Source organism: Heloderma suspectum, chromosome 2 (assembly GCF_057233095.1).
Source record: "Heloderma suspectum isolate Gila_16-S chromosome 2, 16-S_ref, whole genome shotgun sequence".
Lineage (NCBI taxonomy): Eukaryota > Metazoa > Chordata > Lepidosauria > Squamata > Helodermatidae > Heloderma > Heloderma suspectum.
In genome coordinates this window covers 82,463,337-82,486,513 of record NC_139459.1, presented here as the reverse complement: position 1 = coordinate 82,486,513, position 23,177 = coordinate 82,463,337, and the positions used below count along the sequence as shown (strand labels likewise).

General features: G+C 41.5%; 1 protein-coding gene across 1 annotated transcript in view; it reads right to left on the bottom strand.

The window, feature by feature from the left end:
• Positions 1-19,095: 19,095 nt before the first annotated feature.
• GRAMD2B (GRAM domain containing 2B) overlaps positions 19,096-23,177 on the bottom strand; it is a 57,085-nt gene continuing 53,003 nt past the window's right edge. The window contains exon 14 of the mRNA XM_084833979.1: positions 19,096-20,587. Coding sequence (XP_084690105.1) covers positions 20,546-20,587 — 42 coding nt within the window. The 3' untranslated portion in view covers positions 19,096-20,545. The remainder of the gene's footprint in view (positions 20,588-23,177) is intronic.

Genomic DNA, 23,177 nt, shown 5'->3' with positions numbered 1-23,177 from the left:
TTTATTCAGGCATTTTTACGTATTTCAGTATTTTCAGTACATAAAATCTGCTGTTTTAGTCTCTGCAGTATGGCTTTAACTCTACCCGATGGTGGTTTTAGTTTTTGTATTTGTATATTTTTATCTTGTGTTGGTATGTCTATTGGTTTTATGTTGTGTTAGATTTTATGGTTGTGATACTGTTGTATTTTTATTATGTTTTAAAGTGAACAACTGTATTTTATATGCCATGTTTAACAAGCATAATAAATAAATAAAATTTCCCCCCTCATTACTCATATATGTGAGAGACGGGGGTGGGGCAGGAATATAACATGCTGCCTAAGTAAGTTGGCTCTAATCCACTGAAACTCATGCCACAATAAATCTGTTAGTCTTTAAGGTGCTGCAAGAATATTTGCTGTTTTTTCTTCCAACGGACTAACACAGCTACTGCTCTGGCATAACATAGACAGTAACTGCAGCAGTACTACACATTTTCATATTCTGATTTCTTTGTATACATTATTAGTGTGCAATGTCTAGGCCTTCACAGTAATGTTTCATTAAAGATTGAAAAAGGAACAAAGAGACCTATGTATGGAAGTGAAGCTTGGAGGAAGAGGGAAACACCAGTTGTGTGATATGTATGAGTTTCTTGACTATTATTATTTTGTAGCCTTTAGGTGTCACTGTTGGTCAGAGGGAAAAAAAAAAAAACAAACACCCTTGATCATTTGGAGGAGTGTGCTTTTCCCAGTTCTCTCTTTTTCTTCTCATGAGGTCACAATAGATCAGCCTTTGCATTCATTAAGGCAGATGTGTGAAATGCAAGCCTCCACTTTTATGAGCACAGCTGGGGACATTGCTTTTTTTTTTAGTTGATAATTACATCTACTTCACTCAGCTTAAGTCTCAGTTGATTAATATCATTCTACACATACACACAGCTCCAACAAGTAAGATGAAAATAGTGTTTCAGTTTAATTGCAGTCTATCAACCATATTCTACTGTGAAATACCATATTATTTAACCAATCTGTACATTGCCCATCCTACTTTTAAATCTGTGTTTCCTCACTTCATGCAATAGGCTACCTTCCAGATCGAGCTAGTGTTATTACTGATATTTTATCACGTCACCAGGCATCTCTTTGTTCTGCTTCTGTGGGGTGTGGTTGAAGGCACCCCTCCCCAATTAAAAACAACGGTCATATAACACAAGTTAATGCAGCTTTTTTTTAAAGGTTCTCAAATGTGATGAAATACACATTTGACAACTTGGGTGCCATCATGAGAAACATTAACCTTGGGAAAGAAATGGGGAAAATATGGGTTTTGGTCCTAAAATAGGTTTCTCTTCTCCTCTCTCCTGAATCCACCTGCACCCCCAAAGAACCCCTCTGGATGGCAAGGGAGATGTTCTGAACAACATGGGATGAATCAGGCACACCATGATGATTTTTGCCTGCTTACAAAATAACTGTAATATAAATTCTTGTTAAGGTAACCTCAAACAATACATTTTTCCAAATGCAGGATAACTGCTCGCCTCTCTATACATAAGAATAAGGTAGTAATGGAAGTAGTAATAGACTGATCTCACCCACAAACTATGGCCACTTCTACATGAGGCATTTATAGTGTGCTTGTGATTGGTCACTCACGGAAGTTCATGGGTCCTATACATGATGTTGTCATCCTCCAGAGCACCTCCTGCTCTTTGCAACCTTTATCAAGGGTTTTTTCATGACGAAAGTCCGGCATTTTTCCTCCTCCTCCTATGAACCGTAGTAAATCTATGGTGTATGGATGAAATGGTGCTTTATCGCAGCAATATTACAGTGCCATCTAGTGGCTTTATACTGAAACATACAGAACTTGCCCAGAAAGAAAAAGAAAAGAAGAAAACATGTGGAAAGGAGCCCATTGTAATCCTGAAGGAATCTGGTAGCAGAAGTCTGGTAAAGTTACGGGATTTTAGCTTCATGTTGAGAAGCCCTGTGAATTGGATCCTAGACGTTGGTTTGGAATCTGAAATCTCATGGACCTGCATGTTTGCAAAATTGCTTCCAATACAGTTCCCCCCCCCCCATGCATGGGAAGGCAAATATCACGAAATATAACTTCTGATTTAGCCCCAGTATACTAGTTTGGTTCATAATATAGATGCAGGTGGAAATCTTTCTGCTGTGCTAAGTATAGTGTCAGAAATGACCCTAAGATTTGCAACAAACAACATCTTTTAGACAGGACCAAGCAGTACCCCAGAGCGATCTTGTATACTACCCTGCCTGCCAAAGAGTTCTGGAGAACTCAAAAGCTTTCACAGTATCTTGTGACCTTTGAGGTGATATTAGGGTGATATGGTTTGGGAAATTTTCTCTCGGATCAAAAATTGAATAGCTTAGCTCCAGTAGTTCTCTCAGTCAAGTTCACAGCAAAACTGATTTGTATGGTGAACCTTTTTTCTTTAGTTTACTTCCACGTAGGAAAGTTTTGTGTATTAGGTGCAACACACCTCCTACTCACAAGTCACATGGGGACTGTCCTGATCCATACTAGTACAGCAAACCTAACCCAACTGGGTTAGCATGGGTGGCACCATCAATGGTGGTGCAATTTCTTATGCTATGAGGCACCTCTTCAGTACTCTCCCCAGTTCTTGATTAGTGCTACTGTGCTGCAAAACCAGGTGTGTGTGGGTGTGTGGGGGGGGAAGTAGGGTTGCAGAAGAGGGTATATAATGCTGGATTAGCTTTTGTCAGATTTTGCCCCTGGTGAATGTTTTTCCTCTTACAGCTCTAACAAACAAACAAAAAAGAAAGAAAGAAAGAAAGAGTAAAGAACGTTTGAATATTGCAAAATAAATCAAAGACTGACATTCATTATCAATCTGGTATCTGAGAGCAGGATAGTTCTCCTTTTCTGAGAATGTTAAAGATTTTCCTGCTATTAAAGTTTCAAAAAAGGGATATTATGGCACTGTAGAGTTCTGAAATATGGAGGAAAAAAAACCTGCAGAAGGGTAGACCTTTCGCCACCCTGGTTTTCTACATGCAGTTTGCCTAACAAATTTCTCCTTGTTCAGTTTCCTGGAATGATGGGCAGAAAGCTAATTGAAGGATTAATCTAGGATTTACTTACTGTATTTGTACTGGGTGGCAGCTAATGATAATTCTGTATATGAATGAGCCAAACGGCCTACTTAGTGCTGCTGAGGTAGATTTAAGCTTGCAAATCACTGCAGATATAAAGGACGTCTGTACCACCCCCATGAGGTAACTGTAGATTTTTTTTTTTAATAGCAAGGGAAAAAAATGTGGCAGATATTTTTATAGCAAGGACAGAATAAAGAACAGACATTAAGGCTGCAGTCCTGTGGTTCCTGGGAGGGAGATCCAGGGGCCAAAGGATGTCTGACCTTGGAGAAGGAAATATGACCTCACAACCCCCTCCCAGCTGTTGCCAAAAACATTGGTGGCCTTTGCCACTCCTCTGTCGGAGGTCCAACACTGATGGGGGCAAAGGGGGAGGCTGTTCTGTGGGTGTGTTGGGGTAGATTGTGGGAAAGGTTTGGATCTGCAGGATCTATAGCTTTCCCATTCTCCTCATGTGCCCCATAGTAGGGAGAAATGTACACCAGCCCTGGAGCTGGTGGATATAATTTATCTTCCAATACAACCAATGGGAGGAAAATCATAAAAGAAAAGAAAAAAACCTGAAGTGGGGTGGGGTGGGGTGGGGTGGGGGAGGGAAATACAAAAATGCCATTCCTCCTTCTATTCTACACTGTTGGCACAAGCCCAGCAGGGCTTTGGATATGGCAGTTCCTCTGCCTTCATATCTCCCACCCACCAGTAGTATTGCTCTGTAAGTAGTTTATCCACCACCACCACAATCCTATATATGTCTACAGAGTAGTAAGTCCCATAGAATTCAATGGGGCTTACTCTGAGGTAAGGTGGATATAAGATTACAGCCTGTATCTTCACTACCTTGCTTCTGAGACCTCTGGATGCTGCTTCTTCATTATGATGTAGGGCAAGTTTCTGTGACCAGAATTCTCAAACCAGTTTTAAACAAAGCCTCTCATAATAAAACCTTACCCACTTACTGCACTATCCAGATACTATTTCCTGACCCCTCACGGTACAGCCTGAAGAAGTTTGTTTCACCCTGTTGCATGGCAGGGCTGGGCTGCTCCTGTTGTTAATAACAGTAGTTTAATGAAGCTTTTAGCCTAGTCTAGTAAGAACAATGGACAATGGTGGCTTTTTAGAAGAAGCCGATCATGTGGCACTCCATTGATAAACAGTAGGAAATACTGTAGGTACCTAAAGAGAACAAAGGTAAACATCTGCTAAGGACTCTGCATTGTGTTTAATTGCCCTAAATCATTTCTAGGTAAAGCCTGTCAGAGTTCTCCAGTTGTTCTGCTGCTTTTGTAAAGAGATATTAAATATTTCTGCTTATTGTACAGCTCCTTTACTTCCATGACTTTATAGTATATATAAAAATATAAAGGTGGATTATCTTAAGACAGCAGCATTCAAACGGCAATGTTCAAAGTTTGCGTGGATTGAGTCCAGCAGGTCTGAACCTATAGGTCAGCTTACGGAGACCCTGTGAAAAAGTAAAAAAAACAAGAATCCCAGCCTATGTCCAGAATGTTTCCAAGCATTTTGTACACCATTGATAAGATGTTGCTAATTTTACGTAACAGAATACTGTAGCCCCGTTCAGACATTCAGCCTAATGGGATACACAAACACACATAAAAAGGAAGGAGTTGTGGATGGTAGCTCCGCCCCTACGTCCCCATGTGCACCAGGCCCTGCCCCGTCAGTCCCCGCCCTTGCTGTGCTGAGGTAAAAGTTTGAAGAGAGTGGTTTGGCTTGTTTCTGCTTGCTTCTGGAACTGCTAGGTTCCCACTGTGCAAGTGGGAGCTCTCGCTAGAGGGCAGGCAGTATAGGATTCTGCCCTAAGGGCACAATCCTAGATTACTGCATTGTACTCTATGTGGGGCTGCCTTTGAAGATGGTTCAGAAGATGCAGCTTGTGCAAAATGCGGTGGCCAGATTGATAAGGGGGACCAGTAGGTCCAAACATATAAGACCAACTCTGGCCCACTTGCCCTGGCTGCCTGTATGTTTCTGAGCCCAATTCAAGGTGCTGGTTTTAACCTATAAAGCCTTGCACAGCTCAGGACTGCAATACCTGATGGAGTGCCTCTCCCAGCACGAACCTACCAGTACACTACGCTCAACATCTAAGGTCCTCCTCCGGCTGCCTACTCCGAGGGAAGCTCAGAAGACAGCAACAAGGCAGAGGGCCTTCTCAGTGGTGGCCCCCCAATTATGGAATGATCTCCCTGATGAGGCCTGCCTGGCACCAACATTGTTATCTTTTTGGCACCAGGTTAAGACTTTTCTCTTCTCCCAGGCATTTGGCAGAATATGATGAGTTTTAATCGATCCTGGATTGTCTTATGGTTATGGTTGATTGCTTGAGATTGCTTGCTTGAAGTTGTTTTAGATATATGTCCTCTTGTGTATATTGTCTGTTCGTGTGTTTTTTTTAATGTAAATAGCTTTTAACCTCTGTATACTGTATTTTTAATGTTTTTAATCTTTGTAAACAGCCCAGAGAGCTCTGGCTATTGGGTGGTATAGAAATGTAATGTAACAACAACAACAACAACAACAACAACAACCCTATCCGTGTTTAGACAGTTTAGCATAGATGGCTGGGGAATGCTAGGAGTTGTAGGAATTTTTTCTGTCTAAACATGGATAGGATTGCACCCTAAGTGGCTAAATGATGGCAGTAGCAGCAGTCCCACACAAATAATGCTATGATCACCACGTGAACCAACAAAGATTTCTGTGGGGAAACCTAGTATGTATGTGGCATCAGTACTCATTTTATATATTATTTTTTTTGTGATCAGAAATCAAGGGCTCTGCATGTGTAGGCAGAAAGACTCTCAGAGTATGTGCGCAGAATCCAGGGTGAAGAGGTGCTGTCATTTCATTCTTTCATCTCATCAAGTTGGGTAATATTTGATTGATAGATAGAGAGATAGAGAGATAATGATTTTAATGCTTCCTTCAAGGGTAGAACCCTCTCAAGGAATCATATAAGATAAAAACAATACAAAATATGTAAAAACAAATAGCAATACATATTCAATAAAAGAGTATAACAACACTATCAAAACAGATAACACCAATAATATCTGGACCCCACAGATTATGGATAGGCTACTGAAAACAAGTGGATCTTCACAGCCTTTCTGAAGACCTGCAAAGAAGGGGCCTGAAGAACCCTTGATGGAAGCTGGTTCCAGAGTCTGGGGCCACCACTAAAAGGGCCCTCTCCCTTGTGCTCATCAGCCTAATTGCCGTTGTCAGTGGGCAAGTGAGAGGAACCTGTACTGATGACCTCAGAGGGATTTCCTACATGAGGAATTTATTGTGCACATGTCATTCCCTACTTAGTTGTTTACAGGTTCTTTAGATGACATTGTGACCCTCCAATTTCACTTCTGTATCTAAAGAGTACTTTCAGTGAGTTTTTTTTTAAAACAAGGGAAAATGTGGCATTTAATTGTGAAAGCGAAAGAAACCACTTTTTAACTTGTGTATTTGTGCTATTCTGTTAAACCACAGTGCCACCTAGAGGCTATGTAGTGGAAGCAAGAAAGGGAACCCTCTTCATGTAGTGTTTGGATCTCAGTTATGTGGTGAAACAAATTCTGTGATTGGATCTCAGTTCTTTGACTAGTCCAGCCTGGATGTCACCAGAGGATGAATAAGTGAGGCAAGATCCTCCCTCTTCAGATAGCATTGCAGTTGGTGTACCAGCCTAAGCTGGTAAAAAAATACTCCTAAAAATGCTTAGTATTCATCCTGTGTGGATATTTAAAGAGCACAGTATATGCTTAAATATTTCTGGGGGGCATGGAAATCTCCTTATCCCTGTTGGGGGCATAATGGGATCCAGTAAAGCAGGTTTCCCCCAGTATTTCAGGTTTAAAATAGTGTTGTATTGAACAACACACTATGGGTGACTTTATCTCTCTCTTTTTTTTTTTAACTAGGTCTGCTTCATTCCTTGCAGAGGTAGCTGGCATTGCACCTTTTGAATAAAATGTACCTGGCCAGACCCTAAGATCATCTTCAGGGGTCCTTCTCTGGGAGCCCCTGCCAAAGAAAGTGAGGTGGATGGCTACCAGGAAGAGGGCCTTTTCGGCTGTGGCACCCCGGCTGTGGAATGACCTTCCTAGAGAGGTTTGCCTGGCACCTATGTTGTTCTCCTTTTGGTACCAGGTGAAGACCTTTTTATTTTCCCAGCATTTTAGCACTCCAATCCTTTAGCAATGCTGTTTTAAATCTGTATTTTAAAACTCTGTGTTGCTGCTAGGTTTTACTCTGGTTATACTTTTATATTGTATTTTTAAGCTTTCAGATTTTATGTTTTTTTATGTGGTGCTTTGTGGTTTTAATTTTTGTGAACTGCCCAGAGAGCCTCGGCTGTTGGGAGGTAGAGAAATGAAATAGCAGGAGGAAGGCCAGCCATTTCTATTTTCCCCAAATGCAATGAACAAAATGGCAGCTGCTTGCCTGTTGGAGTTCTGCTTCTCCCTTTTCAAATCAAATTTTCCTTCATTAGTGAAATAACGAGAATCAAAAAGCACATTTCAAGATAAGAGAAACATTGAATTTGCCTTTATCATTTCAACCCAGGCCTAATTTAAATAATATTTTTGTAATTATTTTCTATTTATATACCTCATAAAATGAAAGTAGTCTTACACACATGACAGGACAATATTTTTTTAAAGAAATGTGTCAGAGATATTGGTGCTTCTGAGGAATAATCGGCCAAAGGAATATAAGAAGAGCTCTGCTGGATCAGATTAAAGGCCTATCAATTCCAGCGCTCTGTTCTGACCGTGGTCAACAAAAGGCCTATTGGAAGCCCACAAACAAGACATAAGGTGATAAGCACAACAGTGCTTTCCTGCTTGTGTTCCCCAGCAATTGCCTCTGTTACTAGAGTAATAAATAGCCAATATGAATAGTAGCTACTGATTCTTAAGTCACCCATGTTTTGAAATGAAGGGAGGGTAGAATTGCATGGCCTTTCCTGAACTGTCAGCGTTGTTGATCTAGGGGAGCTTCCCCCAACCTGGTGCCCTCCAGATGTTTTAGACTACAACTTCCAGCATTCCTGACCATTAGCCATGCTAGTTGGGACTGATGGGAGCTGAAGTCCAAAATATCTGGAAGACACCATGTTGGGGAAGGCTGGGCTAGGGGCATGAATCTTGGGCTTTCATCACACTGAGCTTTTATCCTGTGATGGAGATGGCTCCTTCACAGAAGTTTGCAGGCTCTTTACATGATGCCATGAACCTCCAAGGCATCTCCTGCACTAAATGCCCTTTGTTCCTTTATAAAATAGATCGAAGATAATGAGCGATCAAATTACTCCATTCTGTTCCACTTGAGTTCCCTCCGTGAAAAGAGGAAAAGCGGCAAGAAGAGGAGCGAGATCAGTGAAAGATAATGGAAGACTCAGATATGGGGAGAAGGAGGGGGGGAAGGAAGCAGGGGGAAAGGGAGTCATTGTGATCCTGCATTTAAAATGGAAGCAGAAAGCCCAATTTTAAATGCAGGATTTTAGGCTGGTGTAGAGATGTCCTTGCTCTGGGTGTGAGAAGGCATATATTTGCATTCCAGACAAGCTCATGTGAGCAGGAGAAGGTGGCTGTACTTCTAAAACATGTTAGGGTATTGACCTATGACTGGGGAGACTCAAGTTCAAATCCCTACTCGGTGAGGAAGGAACTGGGTGACCTTGGATCAATCACTGTCCCTCAGCTGAACCTACTTCCAAGGGTTGTAGTGAGGCTAAAGGGGATGGGGGAAGAACCATTTACATTGCCTTGAGCTCCTTGAAGGAAAGGATGGCTATAAATATAACAAGTTTCTCTCCTGTACCCTTTTAGGGTGGCCTCATGTGACTGGAACTCACAAATGATTCAGTGAGTCATGCATACCCAAGGTTTTTGGTCAGATATTTGCTGAATGACATTGTGGTCTTTCACAAGGATTACACTAGTGTAGCTGTGACGTTACATAGTTCACTCTGAAAGTGCTGGTGCTGACTGCGGCTGTAGGAGCCTAGATCAGTCTCCCAATCACCCTGCCATGCTTAGGCAAATGGGCAGTGTTATGTTTGCAGCTGGCCATTTTGGAACAGCAGCTTTAGGGCCCACCTGAAATACTTCCTTGATTTCTGGCACAGTGGATTATATCCAATGTTAGTCTAGCTTAAGTCCCATTCATTTCAGTGGGTCTACTCTAAGGGGAACTAAGATTGGATACAACCCATTACATTTTAAGGTTGGCCTGTGATGGGAGAGAAAGTGTTTCACTAGAATATTACAGAAGAATATTACTAGAATATTACAGGAGAAGGAAATGGCAACCCACTCCAGTATTCTTGCCAAGAAAACCCCATGGAACGTATCACAAGGCTAAAAGAGATGACACCGGAAGATGAGCCCCTCAGGTCGGAAGGTGTCCAATATACTACTGGGGAAGAGCAGAGGGTATTTCCAAGTAGCGCCAGAAAGAGTGAAGCGGCTGGGCCAAAGCCGAAAGGACACTCAGCTGTGGATGTGTCTGGTGGTGAAAAGAAAATCCGATGCTGTAAAGAACAATATTGTTTAGGAACCTGGAATGTCAGATCAATGAATCAAGGTAAGTTGGAGGTGGTCAAACATGAGATAGCAAGATTGAACATCGACATCTTGGGAATCAGCGAACTAAAATGGACAGGCATGGGCGAATTTAATTCAGGTGACCATCATATCTACTATTGTGGGCAAGAATCCCTTAGAAGAAATGGAGTAGCACTCATAGTCAACAAAAGGGTGGGAAAAACAGTACTGGGGTACAATCTTAAAAATGATAGAATGATCTCAGTACGAATCCAAGGCAAACCATTCAACATCACAGTAATTCAAGTCTACGCCCCAACCACTGATACTGAAGAAGCTGAGGTTGATCAGTTCTATGAAGACCTACAACACCTTCTAGAACTAACACCAAAAAAAGATGTCCTCTTCATCATAGGGGATTGGAATGCTAAAGTAGGAAGTCAAGAAATCACCAGGATAACAGGCAAGCATGGCCTTGGTGTACAAAATGAAGCAGGACAAAGGCTAATAGAGTTTTGCCAAGAGAACACGCTGATCATAGCAAACACTCTTTTCCAACAGCACAAGAGACGACTCTACACATGGACATCACCAGATGGTCAATATCGAAATCAGATTGATTATGTCCTTTGCAGCCTAAGATGGAGAAGCTCTATACAGTCAGTAAAAAGAAGACCTGGAGCTGACTGTAGCTCAGATCATGAGCTTCTTGTTGCCAAATTTCGGCTTAAATTGAAGAACGTCGGGAAAACCACGAAACCATTCAGGTATGACCTAAATCATATCCCTTATGAATACACAGTGGAGGTGAGGAATAGATTTCAGGGATTTAGACCTGATAGACAGAGTGCCTGAGGAACTATGGACGGAGGTCCGTAACATTGTTCAGGAGGCAGCAACTCAATCCATCCCGAAGAAAAAGAAATGCAAGAAAGCAAAGTGGCTGTCTGATGAGGCTTTACAAGTAGCTGAGGAAAGAAGGGAAGCGAAAAGCAAGGGAGAAAGGGGAAGATATACCCAACTGAATGCAGAGTTCCAGAGAATAGCAAGGAGAGACAAGAAGGCCTTCTTAAATGAACAATGCAAAGAAATCGAGGAAAACAACAGAATGGGAAAGACTAGAGATCTCTTCAAGAAAATCGGAGATCTCAAGGGAACGTTTTGTGCAAAGACTGGCATGATAAAGGACAAAGAAGGCAGGGACCTAACAGAAGCAGATGAGATTAAGAAGAGGTGGCAAGAATACACAGAAGAACTATACAGGAAAGATCTGAATGTCCCTGATAGCCATGATAGTGCGGTCACTGAACTTGAGCCGGACATCCTAGAAAGTGAAGTCAAGTGGGCCTTAGGAAGCATTACTAACAACAAAGCTAGTGGAGATGACAGTATTCCAGCTGAGCTATTTAAAATCCTAAAAGATGATGCTGTTAAAGTGCTGCATTCAATATGCCAACAAATTTGGAACACTCAACAATGGCCGCAAGACTGGAAAAGGTCAGTTTACATTCCAATTCCAAAGAAGGGCAATGCCAAAGAGTGTTCATACTACCACACAATTGTGCTCATTTCACATGCCAGCAAGGTGATGCTCAAAATCCTACAAGCTAGGCTTCAGCAGTATGCGAACCGAGAACTACCGGAAGTACAAGCTGGGTTTCGAAGAGGCAGAGGAACGACAGATCAAATCGCCAACATTCGCTGCATCATGGAGAAAGCAAGAGAATTCCAGAAAAACGTCTCTTTCTGCTTCATTGACTATGCTAAAGCCTTTGATTGTGTGGATCACAACAAACTGTGGCAAATTCTTAAAGTGATGGGAGTACCAGACCACCTTACCTGTCTCCTGAGAAACCTGTACGAGGGTCAAGAAGCAACATTAAGAACCAGAGATGGAACAACCGATTGGTTCAAAATTGGGAAAGGAGTACGACAAGGCTGCATATTGTCACCCTGCTTATTTAACTTATATGCAGAGTACATCATGAGAAATGCCGGGTTGGATGAATCAGAGGTCGGAATTAAGATTGCTGGGAGAATTATCAACAACCTCCGATATGCAGACGATACCACCCTAATGGCAGAAAGCGAAGAGGATTTCAAGAGCCTCTTGTTGAGGGTGAAAGAGGAGAGTGCAAAAGCTGGTTTGAAACTCAACATTAAAAAAACTAAGATCATGGCATCTGGCCCCATTACTCCCTGGCATTTAGAAGGGGAAGAAATGGAAGCAGTGACAGATTTTACTCTCTTGGGCTCCAAGATCACCGCAGACAGTGACTGTAGCCATGAAATTAAAAGACGCTTGCTCCTTGGGAGGAAAGCTATGGCCAACCTAGACAGCATAGTAAGAAGCAGAGACATCACCTTGCCGACAAAGGTCTGTCTAATCAAAGCTATGGTTTTCCCAGTAGTAATGTATGGCTGTGAGAGCTGGACTATAAGGAAGGCTGAGCGCCGAAGAATTGATGCTTTCGAACTGTGGTGCTGGAGAAGACTCTTACGAGTCCCCTGGACTGCAAGGATTGACCTCCATCAGTCCATCCTAAAGGAAATCAACCCTGAGTGCTCATTGGAAGGACAGATACTGAAGGTGAAGCTCAAATATTTTGGCCACCTAATGCGAAGAGAAAACTCTCTGGAAAAGACCCTGATGCTGGGAAAGACTGAAGGCAAAAGGAGAAGGGGACGGCAGAGGATGAGATGGCTAGATAGCATCACCGATGCAATGAATATGAACTTGAGCACACTCCGGGAGAGAGCAGAGGACAGGAAGGCCTGGCGTGCTATGGTCCATGGGGTCACGAAGAGTCGGACACGACTGAACGACTGAACAACAACAAAGAATATTACCAAGGGTAGTGTAAAATTTGCTTAAATCAAAGCATATGTTTTTCAAGACCGGGGGTTGCATAATGTACAATTTTGTTGCCATTAGTTTATGTACTGTTCATTAAAAATTAATGTTAAATTGCGTGCTTTTCTTACCTAGTCAGTGATAAGGTTAGATGATGTGTTATTTAAATTTGGATTTAGTCTGGTTTCTTAGAGTTTTTTGGTATCCTAATTGATCCCTTCCCCCATTTCTGGGTAACTGGGGTGGGTCACCTCCCCTCCCCCATCCTCTCTTGTTGTTTTCTTTATCTTCCTTTGTCTTAGCTGGATTTGTACCACAGAAGTAGGGGGAAGTTATCCAGGGTTTAGTCACATTATGCATTCTGATACTGACAAAAAATGTTCAATAAACATGATTACTATTTTTAAAAAATCAGTACTATACTATTCCATTCTCTACATTCTTTCGATTCTTTGCCTATTACCCCTGGGCCACATTGGTATCCAGTTTTTTTTTCCTGACATAGAGATTAATACTGAGGAATGTAATGTATGAAATCACCCATATTAATTGCAGCAAACCTGTCTGTCTGCAGAGCTACTATAATATCACAATCAGTGGCATAATGTTGGCATAGGAGGGGGGATGGATGCCCAATCCCATTCTACACATTTATTTAAAGTCACAGTGATGTTTAGGTTTGAGCCCCCAGTTCTTTCATTTTTATATTGGTAAGAACCATTTTGTATATATCTGTGACTAGTACAAAGAGAGTTAATTTTTAATTTTTCACTTGGCAGCACATTCAAATTATTGCCTTCCAGTCTCCTGCTAAGCATTGGCAAAATGCCTTCTCAATGGAAAATTACTTCATCAAATCCTGTTATTTAAGAGAACAGGAGCTAGCAATTGCCTTCACGTTCTTGACCTACATCTGTGTTGTCTATATTGTCAAAGATCAACAAACTTGTTTATGAAGAGCTGATTGAGTTCAATACTGAAATAAACCTGCTTAAAATATTTGATTTATTCTCTTGTTCTATTAAATCATTATCAAGGGAGCTAACAATGTAAGCAATAAGCAATAATAACAGAAGTTATTATAATGGGGAAAAAACATTCTTTTTGCGGGGTGGGCTGAACAAATAAACAGTTAAACAAATATTTTAAAATGAGAGCAGCCCAGCACAGTAGTAAGCAGCACCCTAAACGTATGCATAGGAAAAGGTGAACAGACACAGAGAAAGGTGGACCTCTCTTGGGAGGGCATAAATGCAACCATTATAAATGCAAGAGGATTAAAGCATGATTAGCCAGTGTGGAATGCATTTATAGTTGAGGTAATAAGTGAGTACTAAAGCTCAGCTATAATAAAAATGTACTTCCAGGTACATCTGTGGGAAAACTAGAAGATAAAGATGCACGTGATGAAGTAAGCTTTTAATAAAAGCTTATGCTGCAATATATTTGTCATCACAGGGCCAAACTGCATGTAATGCTTAATATGTCATTACAAACTACATCATGGTTAAAAATAATACTGACAAAGACATTTAGACAGATAGTTTATTTTATTACATTTATACATCACTTCACACAACCAGACTCCTGAAGCAATTTTCTGAAAACAATAAAACATAACCCCCCCATAGAATAGCATATTAATTAAAACCACACAAATTTACTGAGTGTATCCATCCGAAAGACTTAAAGCCACCCTCCGCTTTAACATAAGATCGAACAACAAAAATAGCACCAAAAATAGTCGTTAAGGGAGCAACCCTGTGCCTCCTAGACAGCTTTTGAGGGATATAGGATATTTCAGTTTCCTGGCTCTGAGCTTGGAGCCAGGAAAATGCACTCCCCTTCCCCTCACAGACAACCATACTGGCTGCTGCTATGAGCTCGCAAGCGCATAGGGGGTGAAAGGGGGTGTTCCTAGGGGCTGGAAGTGGAAGAGACTGGGGATGTGGGGCTATGAGGTATCCCTAGCCATCCCCAGTCTCCCTCCCTCCTGCTCTCTGAAGCCTCTGCTAGACAGGCATTGCACTGCCTGCTCTGCACGGGATACTCATAAGCCTCCAAGTTCAGAGGCTTATGGGTACCCAGGGTGAATCCCATAGGATTCCGACCTAAACTATTCAAGTGCCTAAGAGAAGATGGTGCTGAAAAGATGACAAAGTTGGTGCCAGGCAAACTACGCTTGAGAGAGCATTCCATAATAAGGGCATTACCACAGAAAAGGCCCATTATCTCATAGCCATTCTCTGAACATCTCTCAAAGGGGGCATGGAGAGAGATGCCTTAGATGTTGATCTCAAAGTCCAGGCAGGTTCATGCAGGGAAAAAGGAGGAAGAGAAGGTTGCTCAAATAAAGGGGCTTTAAAATGAGAAGAGACAAAGATAAATTTAATGAGAACTGTCTAACAATAATTGGCTCCATTTTTGATGATTTAAGATCAATGATCAGTGATATTTTAAGCTTTAAAGAAGAACTCCTTGGTTGACTGCCTCCAAGTCTGTTCCATTATCAAAACCTGTTCCTGAACTGAAAGGTTCAGGACTTGCTTCCACCTGAAGAAGGGCAGAGAACAGGCCATCTTTGCTGAAAGCTTTGTTGCAGCATACAGGCAAATGCTCTGTAATGTTTGGTATCCTCAGGAGCAAATGCATTGTAGTGTAGCCTTATGGGCCAATATATTATACTTGTAATCAATAAACTCTGTTATACCTTTCCCCTTTGTGATCTTGATTTCTGTTCTTGAATACACTGTTTGTATAACCCTGGTAAACCCTTCTGCCGACTAGTGTCTGCACTTACATTGTTATAAAAAAACAACAGCAACAATCCTGATGTAGTTTGTAACGATGCATTTAGCATCACATGTATTTGGGCTCTGAGGTGCCATAGAACTCTTTGTTATATTTATAATCACAAACTAACATGGCTACTCTTCTGAAATATATGGAACCTGGATTTCTTTTCTGCCCTATCTTGGGGCACAGGTCAGGTTAAATAGATCATTATCTAATTTACTGTTCAATCGTATACATGTCTACTCAGAAGTAAGGCCCACTGAATTCAATGGAGCTTACCCCACGGTAAGTGAGTATAGACTGAAGCCATAATCCTCTGGGGTATCCAGTGACTTGACATCCTGTGGCTGAGTGGAGTTTCACATATAAAATGCCAACACAAAGTCACTTTTTTTGTTTGAAGCTTATATTGATGCCACCAGTAGCAGTATGTCATTCTACTTCATGATCTCACATGTATAAATTGTGAAGTGTATATGCAGTGATATTTAAATATTGTTCTACACACAGTGTAAGTGCAAATTTTGGCTCAACTGTTTGTAACCTATAAAGCTGCTCCGTGTTGTTGCTGTCTGGCTCACTTGTTGGTCCATGTCAAGCTAAGCAACTGAACAGACAATTGTCATGTTAGTCCCAGTGTTTAAGCAATAACAATGTGATACTAATTACTAGAATAATTTATGTGGGTACAGGAGATCATTCCTATATCTTTAATTTTACTCTTGGCAGCCAAACCCAATATTGGTATCTGAGTTTCATCAGGAAAACTGTTAGGCATATAAGATGCGTATGGTAATGGAGGTGGATCTTGTTGCTCATGAGCAGTGAGAAAAAGTAGCACAGGAGGTAGCAGTTGTAGGTAGTCACAAGAGAATATAGTGATATTAAGCAAGAGGTTTAAAGCTAAGCAAGTCATCTGGGCATATTTCAAGAATACTTGACAAAAGTCCCAGATATATATTCAGTGTAGATGCTGTAAGTCAACTACTGGAGACATCAACTTTCAACTCAAGGGTGGCTCACAGGAAACAGTACAAACAAAACTTCACTCTTATGAGATTTTTTTAATCTATAAAAAATATGAGTCAGGAAACCATTCCTGATCTGCAAAACATATTATGAGAAGACACGTTCTGTATGTCCTTAAGGCCAAGCTGTATTTTATGTTGGAGTTCCATGAATGGAACTCTCAATTTCTTCTTTAAAGAGCAGAGATGTGGATAAGTGATTTGGGTCAAGGCCATAATACAGGGAGTTTAAACCTTTGCCCCTGCACCAGTTCCCCACAACTTAAATAGCCTATTAGCTGCAGCAGGAAAAGAAACAGAGGAACAATATTTGTGCCCATATGTTTCCCCCTCCATCAAATTCCAGGAAGACAACTTGGCTTAGGGGAATTGCACCCAGGAAAGGTTGGATCCACCGACACCCCAATTCCTATCCAAATCCCTATCTCCACAGCTGCTTTTTGAAGGAGAAAGTTACATTGGAAATTCCAATAGCAGAACTACAGCAGAACATGGAGTATGGCCTTTAATCCGTTTGTCTTATTTTACTTCTTTAGAGTTGGATCCATGACCCAGTTAGACTATGGTGGTAGCACTTAATGAAACTAACTCACAGTTTAAGGGTTGCCTCATTGAAGATGAATGTCCTACTTCTAGGCAGGGAATTGCATGAACCCATGTATATATCAAGCTTTGAGTACCCAGTACCTGTTTAAATGATCTGTGTGTTTGTTCAGGAATGATACTGTGTAAACTGGCTCCAGTATATTTCATTAAAAAGTTTTGCATCAGGTTTTAACTTGTTACTACTGAATATGCTGAGTAACTGATATGAGTTTAAAAATACCAAACCATTGCCCACTGAAAAACACCTGCTCAGGTTCTTTATTAAATGGAAGCTGTGGCACCTGGCTGTTAAAGCTATGTTTAAACAGAGCGGTAGCTTTTAAAATATTATCTGGAGAAATGTCCACAGACTATTGGTTTTTGTTTGCAATCTGCTAGAGCTCATATGATTATTTAATGTATGACACACCTGTAAGATATGTAATGATAGTGTCAGTGTCCAGATCTTGCCATTACACAATATCCTTACCTAATATATTTGCTTCCATTTAGCCCTACCTTTATTGGAATGTTGCCTGTAGGACAAAGGACATTTCTACTCTAAGACCTTTTCAGTTCACTCAAGAATGACAAAAGGATAAGTTGGAAATCTACAGTGAATAGAAGAGTTTGCTTGTGACTTGCAACAGCATGATAAAACCCAGTCAGGTGATAGGCAGATCATGTTTCTAGACTTAAAGGTGGGAAGGGAATATAATGAATAGGATTATTGTCTCAGGCACCGCTTGTCTACTTAGAGACTTTTTGTATAACTCAACCAGTTTTTTAAATTAGGTGTTAGAATTATGTGCTGAAAAAAACTTAACTCTTCAAGTTGTATTCAATTATTCGAATTAAGCCAATTTGCATCTATTTTGCATAATTTATTGTGCTTCAGCTGGTCATAGGAGCAGCAGTGAACTAGAGAGAGCATTGTATCTCCAGCTGTTGGAAGTCCTAATATGTCCATTTACTCCAAGTTTCTGAGATTGTAGGCATTGCCAGCACACCTCCAGGCCTACCCTAGGGGTTAGAAAATTCGTGTGTATTTTAATGGAAACAAAGATCCTTGAGTTCTGTGTTTTGCTCCCAGCGCCAAATTACCCACATTCACTGCACTTGCATAGGATCTCAGCATACACACAGCTGCATATGAACAGAATACAGTTGCAACATTTGTCTTGAGAAACAATTTAAGGTATCTAAAACTCTAATTAAAGAAACATTTACTGCCATGAATGATCTAATTTATTTACGCATAGAATTTCTACAATTGAGATTGTAACTCCATTCCAATCCCTCTACCTCCCAGTTTTCCATTTCCCCTGCAACAGGCAGGCATTTTCCATGGCCACTGAGCATTTTCAGTCCTCATCTGACTATTTGGGCAGTTCCTTCCCCCTTACACTTTTTCTCCTAAATATTTTTTGTACTTTTGCAAACTTGGGTTTTTTTGTAGCCTGCCGATACCACTCTCTTTGGTGTAGATAGTGCAGTTTTGGCTACATAAGCAACGGCACTCTCCTCTAAACATTAGAAATAGAAGGAGTGGTCATATGAAACATTACCTAAAACCGCTATTGCACTTAGGGCGCAATCCTATGGGGATAGGCAGCTGCCTCCAAACTTAGAGGTGACTACCTATCCAATGCAGGGCAGGAGAAGCACGGAGGGGATCATTTCTCCCACGCTACTCCTGCCCTGCATTTGTGGCTAGGCAGCCAGTTTTGGCTGTCTAGCCACGGGAAGGTGGAGCAGGGGAGGAGGCTGACAGAGGACACATAGTATGTGTCATACCAGCATTTCTGCCTTCCCCACCCTAGAATGCCCCATTTTGGCTGCTCCGTGCTCCTCTTGCGAGCGCGGAGCCGTTCCGCGCTGCCTGTGAGGCAGTGCAGATGGGGGGGGGGGAAAGGTTGGTTCTCCAGGAACCGACCTCAGAGCTCAGTCTCTGAGGTCAGTTCCTGGAAAACCACATATCCCATGGCCGTCTAGCTGCTGACTAGCGGCCATAAGATTGCTCCTTCCATATCTCAATTTAGCCCAATGTTAGGATTATATTAACACTATTCCGAATTCGTTACTGATTCAGATCCATTTGAAAGAACACTTACACACTGCACTTTTAGAAATAGTTTATTTTAAAAACAAATAAGTTACATTTCACAGAAATGATAAGATATATATCTACTATGTAAACAGAACACTGTATTTTACAGATCTAAGGTATTTTAAATAACTTTAACATCTGGCAAACAAAAATAATTAAATCACCAGGTTTGTCATTGGTAAGGCACTGTGAAGATAACAGTATATAGCAGAAGATGGGTTAATATGGATATTCTAGTGGCAAAAATAAAGTTTTCTTCACAATTAAAATGTCACTGAGCTACTGGGGCCCGTTATAGCATCACTTTTGAGAACTGGCCCTCATTGAGTAGCCATTCTCTCAACAGATTGAATGGAAGCAACACAATTACAACCCTAATGAGAATACGACGGGTTGCAACCCCCCAAACACAATCCCCCAAACTCAAGGCCATTTGGGACACATTCTCAAACTGGCACAGCTGGCTGTGGAATGCTGGGAGTTGTTTAGACAGAAAAATGTTCTTCATGCATAGGATTGCATCCTTAATGGGCTAAATCCTGCTGGTATATTTAAGCTCCAGTAAAATGTATGAGTTAGATCCAGAACAAGTTAACTGCACTTGGGTCCCACTGAAATCAATGTAAGAAGTTAGTCATGACTAACTTAAGTCCCCTTGATTTCAAAGTGACGCAAGTGCAACTAACTTGTTTTGGATCCTACTCTATGGAATGAGGGTTGTCAACTTTTTAATTAGCTCTTCTGATGTGCCTCTAACAACAACTGAGCATGAAAAACATTAGCAATTGAAGTTTACCTCCTCAAAAGAATCTCTGTACCAAGAAAAGTTTCAATTGCTAAACTTTGTTGACTGCAGCATAACATGCAGAACACGGGCATTTGGCAACTCTGTATGGAATATGCCAACTCACATTAGGCAAGAACTTGACCAAGGGGAAACAGAGGTCACTGAGTACCTTGCAGAATGAAGCCCATAGGGTCCAAATGTGCCCAACTCCTATGTCTGGATAGGAAAAAGAGTTCCTATCGGGGTGTATATTCAGACACAAGCGTATGAAAGGCATGAAGCTTCCTAGACATAGTTGTACAGCAAATTGTATATCCAAGGCCAAGCACTGCTCTTAGTCATACCAGTTTAAGTCTAAAAGCCAAACAGTCAAAGAAAATGGAATTACTGTAGATACTAGATATGAGCAATATAACAAAGTGTCAAGATCAGTCTTCTCTGTTATTCACACACCATTACAGATAATAGAAAGGCATCATCCTCTGAATAGACACACTTTATTGCACAGATACAAACCTTCATTGCAGAGTACAAGAGCTGCAAAACAGTGCAGCTTTGGATTGAGCTGAAGGACATACACCCTGGCCTGCAGAGCCTGATGTCACCTTTAGAGTTGTTTATCAGGAGGAAAATGAGGTATGAACAAAGTAGTTCAAAGGGAACTGGCAATTCATTCACTGTCTTCAAGCAGCCTTTGTAAATTGCTTTGTATCTTTAGTAAGGAAAGAAAAACACAAAAGGAAGGACATAGATAAGACCAGCTGTCCCTTGCACAATGCATGAACAGCCCAGTGCCACTATCTCTCTATGCTGGAACAGTTTTATTCAAACCTGAAGTCAATGGGACTCAATCTGGTTAAATCTATCATAAACAGACTGTGGATTACATTATATGAAACTATGCAGCATAAGCTACGTAAGCTTGTTAATTCTATTGCAATGGTTTGTAGAAACAAACAAATTTTCCTCACCCATCTTCCTCAGGTATGCACTTGCATGGAGAAACACATTATGTGAACTTGCCAAATCCATTTTCCCTTATTATGACACCTGGAAAAAGTGCCTCCACATTCACAAGAAATACCTGCTGGCCATTTCTATGATTGCTCAGTTTGCACAATATGTTTCTTCACATGAGTGTGTCCCAGGAGATGGGTTGGAAGAAAAAAAAAAATTGTGTGTGAATCAACTAGAGTTGGGTCTAGTGAGCTTAAGGTGATTTGATCGCCTCTTCTGCAAGCTCTGTGAAGACTCTGCTCTTCTTCTTGTGATGAAAAGTTTTGACAAATGTAACTTAGGAGGAGTTTCCTATTGTCTGTACTACAGAACACATGGCAGACACGTACCTGTATTAACCTTTTGCAGCAAAAAGACAATGTGCACCATGGTTTCCTGTTATGTCTGAACTGGGCCATTACTGAATGTCCACACCTCTTTGAATGTGGAAAGTGAAATAAGCTAATAAGCTATCTATCTATCTATCTATCTATCTATCTATCTCGTTGCCTTTTCCCCTCTTGTAAGGAACCCAAGGCAGCTTACATGGACCTCCTCCTTACCATTTTATCCTCACAGCAACCATGTGAGGTAGGTTAGTCTGAAAGACCGTGACTGATCCAAAATCACCCAGTGAGCTCCATGGCTGAGTGGAGACCAGAACCCAGATCTCCTGAGTCCCAGTCTAATGTTCTAATCATTACATTACACTGACTCTCCATTATTCTCATGGTAGGAGTACATCTGACAAGTCAAGTCATTCAGAGAGAAAACCTCCCCATTTTAAATACTTTACTGCAATGGAGAGATTATTAGCACAATCTTATCCATGGCTACTCAAAAGTAAGCCCTACCAAGTTCAATTGAGCTTACTCAGGAAACTGGATATGGGATTGCAGCTTAACTGAGCCAAGTGGACGGGGCCCTCTTGCCTAGTTTTAGACTTCATTGAATCTCCCTTTTAGGGGTTAGCAAGTGCATTTATTTCTGCAATTAGCAAATGAACCAGAACTGATACCATCTGCAGGGAGCAGACAACTAGACAAACAGTGCTCCTAATGATGAAGAGCAGAAAGCAAACCTCATCCAATGGCATTCCAAGACTGTTTGGGAAACAGAGTGAATGATTAAGAATATTTTTTTAAGGTAGGCTTTCTTATTTGTTGTGTAAGCAAAAAAGGGCGGGTTCGCATATTGTAAAAGGGCTTAACGTGCTCTGTTCCAGCTGTCCACAAGGACACGTTCTCATGGAAAGCTGCTGCCTGTGAATCCGTTTTTAAATAGCTTGCAGATAATGAGCTATCAAATTACCCCGTTGTGTTCTGCTTGAGTTCCCTCCATGAAAAGAGGAAACACAGCAAGAGGAGGAGCGAGATCAATGCAAAATAACGGAAGACTCACATACGGGAAGAAGGAGGGGGAAAGGGGAAAGGGGAAAGGGAAAGGGGAGGGGGGAAAGGAAGCATGTGAAAAGGGAGTCATGATCCTGCATTTAAAATGGAAGCAGAAAGCCCCATTTTAAATGCAGGATTTCAGGCTAGTGTAGAGATGCCCTATGAGAAGCCATGTCTCTATCTGTGGAGGGGATGATTCACATCGTAGAACTCTCCATGCAAAATAATTCCCACATATACACAACTCATCTGGGGGCTTTCAGAGTTCAGGCTAAATCCTTGATGCCAGGAACAAAGTTAAGATTGCAGCCTTCATTTATTAACGGTCGGATCCAGGATCTGCCTTCCATGAGAATAAGGGCTCTGCTCACAGAAGCACCCTCTGCCAATTTGGGAGGGGGATCCCCCCCTTCCCCCCCACATGCCAAAGCGCACTGCATTCAGCAGGGCCTCCTGACTCTCTGTTAGCATCTTCAGTGGGCCGGAGGGGCTGCCATGGGAAGGAGAGGGCAGGGAAAACTTCCTCCGTCAGTGCAGTTGATCCAGCGTAAATCTGGGCCCAACCCAATTTTTCCTTCCTACTCTGCCACACACGTGTGCACAAATGCACCAGTGAGGTTTGGCATTTGTTATTAAGCACCATGCCACAGTGCTTATCATCTGGGGGGATCTCTCCTTCCCCTGCCAAACCTCACACCTGCTGAAATGCAGCACCTGTTAAAGGTGCAGGAGCACGTGGAGCACTTTTGCACCTGGCCACCCTACAGGCCACCCATATAAACATTAGCTCCACCTTCCATACTAACACATCCCAACAGCTCCCCCCGCCCCAGCATTTACAAGGCCTGGCTACTTGCAGTAAATGTTTTTTTTAGTCTAACCATTATTAGTTTAGCAACTCTCTATATTCAC